The sequence below is a fragment of the Anomalospiza imberbis genome, assembly GCF_031753505.1.
Source record: "Anomalospiza imberbis isolate Cuckoo-Finch-1a 21T00152 chromosome W unlocalized genomic scaffold, ASM3175350v1 scaffold_31, whole genome shotgun sequence".
NCBI lineage: Eukaryota > Metazoa > Chordata > Aves > Passeriformes > Viduidae > Anomalospiza > Anomalospiza imberbis.
In genome coordinates, this window is record NW_027099315.1 from 1,264,227 (window position 1) to 1,275,887 (window position 11,661).

Below are 11,661 nucleotides of genomic sequence, written 5' to 3' on the forward strand. Positions count from 1 at the left end.
GGAGGGAGAATTGGTTGTGGAAGAGATAAAAAAAACTGCCCCACTTGGTTTTAACAAGTGGCCCAATTAACAGAGATAAATGCCCCACTTCTAACAGGTGGTAATAGAATACACACCCCTGGCCACATTTTGCATTTGCAACCTAAGACATTATCCACCCCTTATTCTATTACCATCTGCATCATACCTGAACCAATAAAATCTACACAATGAAACCTTACACACAGTTCTCACTTAAGACTAGATTTCCCTGTGGTACACAAGGGGCTTCTCCATCTTTCTGCATTACCCACCAAGTGTGACTAGGTTCTTGAGCAAAAACAATCCCATGGATGTGTTTGTCTTTGCCTGAGGTGGGATTAATCCAAACTGTCTTTCCTAAAGTACTTTTCATGTGTACCACAGGGACTTTAGCTACAGTGTGCAAGGGATCCGACTGGACGGGACTAGCTTGATTGATGGACTCTCGGGTGTTGACAAGACAGGTGGCTTTTTATGAGTTAACTTCTCAAATTTTGAAGGTTCCTCCATCAAGTGCCTTTAGGGTAGTCTTAAGTAGTCCATTGGACCATTCAACTTTCCTGGCAGCTGGTGCATGATAAGGGATATGATATATCCATTCAATACCATGTTCTCTGGCTTAGGTGTTTATAAGGCTGTTCTTGAAATGGGTCCCACTGTCTGACTCAATTCTGTCAGGGGTGCCATGTCTCCACAGGACTTGCTTTTTCAGGCCCAAGATGGTGTTCCGGGCAGTAGTGTGAGGCACAGGGTAGGTCTTCAGCCATCCAGTGGTGGCTTCCACTATGGTCAGAACATAGCGCTTGCCTTGGTGTGTCTGGGGCAGTGTGATGTAGTCAATCTGCCCGGCCTCCCCATACTTATATTCGGACTATCACCCACTATAATATATAGGGGCTTCACCTGCTTGGCTTGCCTAATCTCAGCACACGTTTCACAGTCATGAATAACCTGAGAAATACTGTCTATGATTAGATCCACCCCTCGGTCTTGTGCCCACTTATAGGTAGCATCTCTGCCCTGATGGCCTGAGGCATCATGGGCCCATCGAGCTAGGAACAACTCCCTCTTATGATGTTAATCTAAATCTATCTGTGACACTTCTATCTTTGCAGTCTGATCTACCTGCTTATTGTTTCAGTGACCCTCACTAGCCCGAGTCTCAGGGACATAGGCATCTACATGACAGACTTTCACAGACAGCTTTTCTACCTGAGTGGTTGTCGTTGTTGAGCAGGATGGGAACAGAATGACTCCAAGTCAAAAGGCAAGAAATGAACTGATTTATTTCAAATGCACTGCTCTATTTATAGGGAACATCGTGCAGACTAATTTCATTGGTCTTAGAGTAAAAACATCTCACACCATTGGTGTGCAGTGAATGACGCACGGTAGCAGAACCTATCTATAAACAATATGAACAACAAGAGAGAGATAGTGAATTATTTACATTCTTTCCCAACTGTTTCCCAGGCTCTTGCCTGGTTAGAAAAACCTCTCTCTTTCTCTCTGACTGAACTGAGAATACCCATAGAGTGGTAATGTTTTTCTACTCATCAGCAGCCCAGATTGGTTTTCTTCTGCACTGCCAGTTGGCCTTTTTCCACCTTTCCAGCCAGCCCCACAGAGCATTGTCTACCATCCAAGAATCAGTATAAAAGTATAGCTTTGGCCACTTTCCTCTTTCAGCAATGTCCAGGGCCAGCTGAACAGCCTTGAGTTCAGCAAGTTGACTTGATCTACCTTTTCTTTCAGTAGCTTGTGCAACCTGTCGTGTGGGACTCTATATGGCTGCTTTTTACTTTTGTTTCATCCTTATGATGTGACAGGAATCATCAGTGAAAAAAGCATATCGTGTTTCTTCTGCTGGTAGTTGGTTGTACAGTGGAGCTTCTTCAGCCCATGTCACTTGTTCTTGCTCTTCTTCATTAGTGAGACTAAAGTTTTCAACTTCTAGACAGTTTGCAATTATTTCCAAAATCCCAGGGCGATTCGGGTTTCCAATATGGGCGCGCTGTGTGATGAGGGCAATATTTTTGCTCCATGTGGTGTTGGTGGCATGGTGGGTAGAGGGAACCTTTATTTTAAACATCCACCGTAGCACCAGTAGTTGGGGTGCTAGGAGGAGTTGTGCTTCTGTGTTAATCACCTCTGAGGAAGCTTGAACTCCTTCATAGGCAGCCAAGATTTCTTTTTCTGTGGGAGTGTAGTTGGATTTGTATCTTTTGTAACTTCTGCTCCAGAATCCCAGTGATCGGCTTTGAATCTCCTTAGGCACTTTTTGTTACAGACTCCAGGACATGCCATTGTTCCTGGCTGCAGAGTAAAGCACATTCTTCACCTCTGGTCCAGTCCTGATTGAACTAAGGGCTACCACATGAACAATCTCTTGCTTGATCTGGGTGAAGGCTTGTTGCTGTTCAGGGCCCCAGTGGAAATCGTTCTTCTTGTGGGTAACCAGGTAGAGAGGGCTCACAATCTGTCTGTACTCAAGAATGTGCATTCTCCAAAAACCTATGGCACCTAGGAAAGCTTGTGTTTCTTTCTTACTGGTCCAGGGAGACATTGCAGTGATCTTATTGGTGACTTCAGTGGGAATCTGACGCCGTCCATCTTGCCACTTTACTCCATGAACTGGATCTTTTGGGCAGTTTTTTTGACTTTGCTCTTCTTCATGGCGAAGCCAGCTTCCAGCAGAATCCGGATTATCTTTTCTCCTTTCTCAAATACTTCTATTGCTGTGATCCCCCACACAATGATGTCATTGATATACTGCAGATGTTCTGGAGCCTCACCCTTTTGTAGTGCCTTGGTCAGTCCATGGCAGATAGTGGGGCTGTGTTTCTACTCCTGGGACAGTCGGTTCTAGGTGTACTGCACACCCCTCTAGGTGAAAGCAAACTGAGGTCTGCATTCTGCTGCCAGAGGAATGGAGAAAAATGCATTAGCAATATCGATAGTGGCATACCACTTTGCTGCCTTGGACTTCAGCTCATACTGGAGTTCCAGCATGTTCAGCACAGCACTGCTCAGTGGTGGAGTCACTTCATTCAAGCCACAATAGTCTACAGTCAATCTCTATTCTCTGTTAGACTTGCACACAGACTAAATGGGGCTGTTGAAGGGAGAGTGGGCTTTACTGGCCACCTCTTGGGTCTCTTGCTCATGGATCATTCTGTGGATGGGGATCACGGCATCTCAATTCGTCTGATACTGCCGGCGGTGCACCGTTGAGGTGGCAATTGGTACTCATTGCTCTTTAACCCTCAGGAGTCTTACTGCAGATGGGTTTTCTGATAGTCTAGGCAAGGTATTCAATTGCTTAATGTCCTCTGCCTCTATAGCAGCTATGCCAAAAGGCCACCTGAGACCCTTTGGGTTTTTGTAATGGCCATTCCAGAGGAAGTCTATACCTACAATACACGGGGCCTCCGGGCCGGTCACAATAGGATGTTTCTGTCACTCCTTCCCAGTCAGGCTCACCTCAGCTTCCAACAGGGTCAATTGCTGCGTTCTCCCCGTTACCCTGGCAATGGAAACAGGTTCTGCCCCTACATGTCCCGATTGCATTAGGGTACACGGCACACCAGTATCAACTAACGCTTTATATTTTTGTGGTTCTGATGTGCCAGGCCATCAGATCTACACCACCCAAAAGACCCAGGTTTTCCCATGCCTCCTTATGGCTAGAGGCAGGACCCCTCTAGTCCTGATTATAATTTTCTTCCCTGGCATACATACTAGAGGTTCTTTCAAGGGGTTCTGACAGATCATACTCCACAGCTTGGTCATGGGAGGCTGAGGCTACCTTTGCTTTAGTCGAACTCCCTCGGTTAGTGTTTCCCTCCTTGAGCTGACGTACCCATGCTGCCAGGACAGAAGTGGGTTTTCCATCCCACCTTCCTATGTCTTCCCCATGGTCACGCAGAAAGAACCACAGGTCAGCAATGGAGTGTACCCTCTCTCTCCAGCTGGGGGACATTGGAGTCTGACTTTGGGGCCTGTGACTTGTACTGGTGCCATATTTGAACTGTTCCTCCTCACCTCCTCCCTCATCTCCCTCATCTCCTCTAGGAGGCTCTTAATTACAGAAGAGACATGAGCTTACATCAGGCCATTGATCATACTCTCATAATTTCTAAGCTTGTTGGCAACAGAACCCACTGTCTCTCGGTTGGTATCGGCATTAATCATTGCAATGAAGGTGGTGTATTGAGATGGCCCTAGATTTGCCAGACTCCACAACATTTGCCCTGTGCACCTGACCTTGTCGGGGTCCTTGCTATGCTGTCCATCCCTCCCAAAGAGTACCTCCAATACTGCCACTTCTCTCAGCTGTTGGATCTCTTCCTCAAGGGTCTTCTAGAGCATTCTATGATGGTACTCTTGCATTCGCTCTCTGTGTACAAACTTCTCTCATACACTCATTAAAGCCGCTCACAGAGGGAAAGGGATCTGGCTTCCTTATGAATACCTGATTCATACCTGAGTCTTGGGTCAAGGATACCAAATTCTTTCTCTCACTATCCAGTTGCACGCCTGTACCCATAAGGTCCCAGACCTGAATAACTAGATTGCATAAGCTTTACACCACCATCGTACAATGACTTTGTGCAGATTATGGAGACTTTCATATGTCAGGGACTAGGTGATGATCTCAAATGTTGGCTCCCCTGCAGGTTGTGAGGGCCCTCCTTTCTTATCCTTATTATCTGGGTGACCTGATTTAATCTTAGACTTCCTCGTGTCCACAGGGGAGACTGCTGCTGGCTGTGACTGCCCTTTCAGTTCAGCTGGAACCTGGACGGTTGTAACGTCTGTGGATTCCACTGCTGTACTATTAGACTCTCCCTCTTTAAGGCAGGGGGAGGGTTTCTCACCAGCTGGAGAAATGTATTTCTTCAGCACCTGGCATATCTTGTCTTCCATTACCCCCATCCAGTTTGGGTGGTTTATTTCTGAGGTGGGTTGTGGGGCATGGTCAGGTGGTGTGACAGCATCCCTAGTCTCTGGGGCAGTATCCCTAGTTTCTGGGGTAGGTATAAGGGTGATTATCCAAGTTAATCTTCCCTAATATCTGAATGCTAAATAGAACAGGCTTAACAGGCATATCAGCAACACTTACTACTGTATGATATCATTATCATTTAGACTAGATTTGAACCCTTAGAAAACTGATGGGGCAAACCCAAAGAGCTGGTTGAAAGGTTGTGAGAAAATTTCCCCCAGTGTCATTTCTTTACAGTAGGTACCATTATTAAAGTAACCCCAAAAACAGTTAGTGTGTGATAGCTCCAAATCCATGTGCCTACCTTCTAGAGGAAGTTAAAAATCCATTAATTCATCACTTTATTAACCTATAAAACAAACTGGATAACAGCCACAGTAGCCTTAGTTATGGGACGCATGTTTACATAAGGGCCTGCAAATATAGCCACAACCACATGCCATCCAAACCAGGGTAAGCTAGACCATATGGTGACACCTAATGAGGTTTCTATATCAGCACACAAAAATTAGGTTACTCAAGATCTGCTATTCCCTTTTTCATCCTTTTTCTCTCATTGCCCTCGTGCCTCACATTAGGTGCCAAAATCTGTCTTAGTTTGAAAAGATGAGTGTCTTCTAAGGAAGGCAGGAGCTTCTCTTGAAATGGAAAATGTAAACCCCCTCCCTCCGAATTGTTATAATTTTGAAATTAAGGGGCTCTCAGGCAAAGATATGGGAGCAGGAATAACAGTTCTTTATTAAGAAAATTAAAAATAAAAGCAAAAATAAAAATGCACTAATACAAAACAACACTGACAGAGTCAGAATATGACCTGACACCCTGTTGGTCAGGGCGTTGGTAGCAGTCTGATTAAATGGTGGCTGCAGTCCTCTTTGAGTGACAAATGTGGTTCTGTTGAAGCAGTGATCCTGTAGAAGGGTGTAGTTTTCCTCTGAAGGTCCAGTGGTGGTGTAGAAGTTATAAAGTAGATTAATAGTGAAAATCCAGGGGTAGAGGTTTAGTGTAAGTTATTGTTTTAAATAGAAGTGTGTTGAATGTAATTTTGATAATAATTTTAGAAAGGTATATTCTCAGAGGCGAAGGGTAGAGTGTCATAGGTTGACAAGGAAGTGAATTTTCTCGAGAAGTTGTAGTCAAACCAATCAGTAGTCAGATTTGAATATTGACGCCTAGTGTGGCCACTAAAGACCTAGACACGCCTCTGAGAACACATGGGGTGGAAAGTAGAGAAGTCCCAGGGGAATGCTCTGTTTTGTTCCAGTCAGCGAAGAATTCAGACATCCCCTGCCCAGCCACAGGCTGGGTAGGGGAGGGGAAGCCATGCAGCCTAAGACAAGTAAGCCAGGGGGTGAAGGCAATAGAACCGGGTTGGCCCCTGCAAGACGGAAGAGTAGAGAAAAACTGAGATGTCTTTGTTCCCCCCTGTCAGGGTCCGTCCGAAAATCCCTCATGTTTGCCTCACGACTGTCTCCAAGGACTGAGACCCCAGACCCTGAAAGTAGCTCTAGCCTGGCTGAGGTGGAAAGTCTGCCAAGCCTTAAGGACTGGTATGCGATGTCATGGGAACTCAGTGCAAGAACAATGGACTGGTCATGGTGGACTGAGCCCTAACCAGTTCATCCTGTACCCTCGGTCCTGTACTCTTGGTCCCGCACTGACTCAACAGTTGCAACTGGTTCCCAAAACAACGAGTCCACACCCACCATGTAGCCAGGAGAGCTGCCGCTTTGGCCAGATGCCACCCGCTTTGAGGAACCCTATAAAAGACTCAAAGAGTTTTGAGGACTTTGTCCGGACCCCACCTGGAGAAGACAGCCTATGAGCATCTCGTCAAGCTCCCAGGGCCTCGTCTCTTCAGACTGGTAACTATAATCCCCTTCCCCTCTTTCTCTATCTTTCACTCTATCTCTTTATTTCTCTCCCACTATCGCAGTTGTTGGCATTAAATAAAAGTGCATTTTGTTTAAGCAAAGTGGTGTGTCCCCTGCTGTGTCTTTTGTGCTTTGAGATCTCCAAAAAGAACCTATCAGGGACCCTGCATACATTTGCGGACCCTGATATTAAACTGGCGTAGTCGGCAGGATCTTGATAGACAGATTAAGGGTTGCGGGTTGTATGTAGTTTGTAACAGGGGAAGGAGCCTCGCTTCAGCCGCACCTAGCATGCCACGTCCAGTGAGCGCTGTCTAGAAAGCAAGGGGGGCGAGTGGAATTTCCCGCAAACTGCATACACCCAGGTGAAAAGCATCCCCTGTCTTCAGGATTTTTAAGAAGGAGATCTCGTTTGTACAAAAGATGAGACTGTGTTGTTTTATTTTTTGTGTGTGTTTTTGAGCTGTTTGGTGCAGTTGAGGAGACAACTATTTGTAACTAAGGAGTACCTCCCAAGCAGTTTTGGTCCCCTCACCCACTCCAGGGAAGCAAAGGGAAACACAGTTTTAGCTGTGCTTGTGTGTAACTTAAGAGTACCTCCCTGAAAGTGGTTTTGGTCCCTTCACAAAATGACTGAAAAAGATAAAGATACATTTTTTGCTTTGCTAGTGAAATATGGTGCTAGACCCTCTCCAGCTGGAGAAGGATGGGCACAGGATAATTGGTTTAGCTTTGAACACATCGTAGATAGAATATATTCTTTGCAACATGATGCCAGATATAAGCTGGGCAGAAATAAAACAATACTTTGCTCAGTTTTGGGTGCTTGCCTATCGGCAGCCATTGAAACCCGTTTTAAACGGGTAAGTGAAGAGAAAGCAGTCATAGAATCCCTGCAAAATTTAGTAGAAGTCTTGCAGAAAGAATTAGAACATGAAAGGAGTCTTAGAGAGGAGAGAGATAAACGGGTGAGTGAAGAAAAAGCAGTAATAGGCTCCCTACAAACCCTAGTAGAAGTTTTGCAGAAAGAATTAGAATATGAAAGAAGTCTTAGAGAGGAGAGAGATAAAAACTTAAAACATGTAGAATCACCAAAAGAAGTAGAAGAGAAAGAAGCACGCCACATTAAACACATATACCCCCAGAAAGAATTGGTACACATACAAAATTGTGGAGAATCTTGTTGTTCCAATTTGAGACCTCTCATTAAAACAGAATACAATTTTATAAATGAAGAGGATTTTGATCCTCACATTACCACCAAAGAAATACCATACACTGCCACTGAATTAGCCAAATTAAAGAAAGAATATTCACGTCTCCCTCAAGAATCAGAGACAGAATATGTGTTTAGAGTCTCACTCACTGGAGGAGACCAAATTAAATTAAGTGAGCAAGAAGCCAGTGGCTACTGGGGACATGGAGTTTTCTTAACAACAGGAAACACTCGAGCTCCATGGTCCCTGACACAGCGCACAGCTTACTGGGCAGGGGGACTTAGCCCCCTTGAAAGAAGGGATCCTCTAGCCATTACCGGCATGCCAGATCAACTTTTAGAAAACATTCACAAAGCTGCCTGCTTGCAAATGATACATGAAAGAAAATTGATTTCTGGCTATGAATCACCTATGCAATTGCCAGTAAAACCTGAAATAATGACACCTCTAATTCGAGGTCTCCCTGAGTCCCTTAGACCGACTGCAATCCTCCTTCAAAAAACCATTGCATCTATCACCCCTGTAGACAGGCTAGACAGATTTCTTGGCAATCCTACTGACCAAACTGGTTCCACTAGCCCAAGTTTCACGTCTCTTGCAACTCCTGCCCAACCTTTAAGCATACAATCTGACAATAGCCATAAAGTGTGGACGTGGAGCCAAGTTGCAGAAGAGTTAATTAGTTACAGCAGAAAATATGGACCAGTGAATCTCCCAGATGATAAGCCTGAGAAAACCAGAGGAGTCAGGCACATTGCATCTCCAAATGAAAAACCAGAAAAGGGGAAACAAATCTCTAGTCGCCAACAGTTGTGGCTGCTGGGACTAAAAAGGGGAGTGCCACGAGAAGTGATGGACGGCTTACCATATGAAAAATTAGTTAAAATAATTTCAAACTGGCGCAGTCCCAAACCCATGATACTGAATTCACCTGATGTACAACCTAGCGCACCCTCTCCTCCACAAGCTTCAAGCTATAAGCCAAAACAACCCCCTTTACAAACTTTTGGCAATAAGCCAAACCATTCTCCTACACAAGTTTTAGACAATGGGTTACAAAAACCTTCCCTACAGCTCCAAGGCAGTGAAACAAACCAGCCTGCTTTAAACTAGAAACTCCGTCTCTTGTTAGTGAGCAAAGAGACGGAGAATGGCTGTTTTTGAGAAAGCTCACAAAAAACCCAAGAACAGGTGACTTATTGATTACAGCAATCGTTGGTCCCAAACAAGCTTTAGTAACCTTTGTGGTAGACACCGGAGCTCAGATTAGTGCACTAAAAAATGAAGATGCTCAAAAATGTGGAGTTGTCCCTAGCAAGAAATGGTGTTGTGTCTTAAATGCCCTAGGAACTACAGAGCCTATGGGTATCGCTTTAGTAAAAATCACATTGCCCGGGGAAGACAACTTAATAGTTGTCCAAATGGTAATTGGAAATATCCCGGACAGTTTGTTAGGGATGGATATACTTGCTGGGAAACAGTGGGAAGACTCAGAGGGTCTTTTGTGGTCTTTTGGCATGCCACGCCTTGACATCAGGCTGCTTAAAATAGCTCCTTCCCTACCATTCAGTAAAATCACTTCTGTAAAACAGTATCCCTTGCCCTCTGGTGCTAAGGATGGCATCAAGCCAGTTATTCAAGAATTGAAAGATCAGGGAGTTATTATTAACACTCATAGTCCGTTTAACTCCCCAATATGGCCAGTTAGAAAACCTAATGGGAAGTGGAGATTGACAGTAGACTACCGCCGTCTTAATGCTAACACAGACCCTCTTACAGCAGCTGTCCCAAATTTAGCTGAATTAATAATAGCAATTCAAGAAAAAGCCAGCAGAAAATGGGGCTGAAAGAGTTATTTTAACTCCAAAGAAGGAAAAATTGGAAATTCCAAAGTTTAGTGAAGCAGAGGACAAAGAATTAAGTAAGATAGGAGGAGAGCAAGATGAATCTGGGAAATGGAAACTTCCTGATGGACGACAATTGCTTAATAAAACACTAGAAAAAAATAGAAGACATGCATCAGAAAACCCATTGGCGTACTCAGGCATTGTGTGATTATTTTTTAAAGGAACTATGGGTATTGAGATTTTTAGATTAGCAAAACAAGTAACTGAAAGATATATAACTTGCCAAAAGATAAAAAGGTGATGAGAAAACATTAGGAGGTCGTGAGTTAGCTCTTCGACCATTTTAAAGTATCCAAGTAGAAGTTTAGATTTGTCAGGATCTAAATTTATTCATAAATTCAAAAGAACCGTTTAATCCATCAGAAAGAGAATATGCTGCATGCTGAGTGGGAGATCGTAGGAGAATAAGAATCTTTAAAATATCAGAAATCCCCCCCAAGACAAAGCAAGAAAAGGAAAGGGCTGGGAACTAGAGGAAAAAAAGGAGACGAGGAAGCTGTACCTAGGCTGCTTCACATGCTTTTGAAATGAACAGGGCTAATGCCTTTATTAATGTTCAGCTCTTTATTAAAAAGATCAGCTGGGCAGGGGGCCCGACACGGAGCTCTGAGCTCTGTTGCTGAAGTCCAGAACAACAGCTGACCCCTCTCCTTTCCTTGTGGCAGCACCAGGAAATTCTGTCTCTCCGTCTCTGCTTCCCACAGCCTACTCTAGTCTAGTCTTTTTTAGGTGATGGTGACGGGCAAAAGTTAATCAGGGGATGTGTTTCCCCTCTTCCTCAGCTAGGGCATTTGTCTATCCCCCTCTACTGTGTTTAGTTCTTTATTTAGGGGTGTCTTTATCCCCTAAAAACACTCCCATGATCCCAAGGGTTTTTTATTTGCATTTTAGTCCCAGAATGTCGGTGTGGGTGGGAGAGGCAGGTTATCTCCAGGTAGTTTAGAGAAAACAAACAGAGCAATTAGCTAATTAACATTTCAATATTGATACTCTGAGCCAGCAGCCATTCCAGTGTTGCCATGGGAATTAGGAAGGCCCTGCCCGCGTTCCCAGGAATACCTGTGAACTTTGTTCATTACACTTTGTCTCTGCCGATCCTGCCACCATAAGTCATTTGTGGGCTGTCCACGGTCCATTTTGGTTTCCACCGGAATATCCCCCTCCTTTGGCAGTTCCAGCAGCAGACCCCGCCTACGCCCGGCCCCTGGAGGATTGAGCCTTGGCTTGATGCCTTTCCCTCACCCCCCTTCCTTCCCTGAGTCCCATTCCCTTAGTAACGGCAGCTGTTTTTCTCAAGATAATCAAGGGAATTAAAGAGGCAGCGCCCTGAAGGCAAAATGCTAAAAAGGCTTTTTAGGGAGACAGGGGAAAGGAAAAGAACAGAACCCCAATACAAACCAAATCTCAGGTGCATTCCAGAATTGTCTATTTTTACTGTGGGATCGAAGGGCATTACAGGACAACTGGTCCTAATCAAATAAAAGATCTGAAAATCTTCTGAGAGATGGGCACAGAAGAAAAATAGGGAAGTCATAAACTCTATTTTTTTGGGGGACAGATACCATCTAGAGCCTGTGATAACTTTAAAAGTAGGTCCCCAAGAAGAAAAATTAGAATGTGTGATAGAAAGAATC

General features: G+C 44.5%; 1 protein-coding gene across 1 annotated transcript; it reads left to right on the forward strand.

The window, feature by feature from the left end:
• Window positions 1–6,352: 6,352 nt before the first annotated feature.
• Window positions 6,353–11,243, forward strand: LOC137465612 (uncharacterized). The gene is made up of 5 exons (XM_068177692.1): window positions 6,353–6,368; window positions 6,462–6,557; window positions 7,546–7,845; window positions 7,897–9,024; window positions 11,200–11,243. The coding sequence occupies exons 1-5, from the start codon at window positions 6,353–6,355 to the stop codon at window positions 11,241–11,243; spliced, it is 1,584 nt and encodes a 527-aa protein (XP_068033793.1).
• The last annotated feature ends 418 nt before the right edge of the window (window positions 11,244–11,661 follow it).

Coding starts and splice junctions, on each gene's coding strand:
- LOC137465612 (XM_068177692.1), top strand. Junction 6,558..7,545: donor TAGCCTGGCTGAGGTGGAAA/GTCTGCCAAGCC, acceptor TGACTGAAAAAG/ATAAAGATACATTTTTTGCT. Junction 9,025..11,199: donor AATAATTTCAAACTGGCGCA/GTCCCAAACCCA, acceptor CTCCTTTGGCAG/TTCCAGCAGCAGACCCCGCC.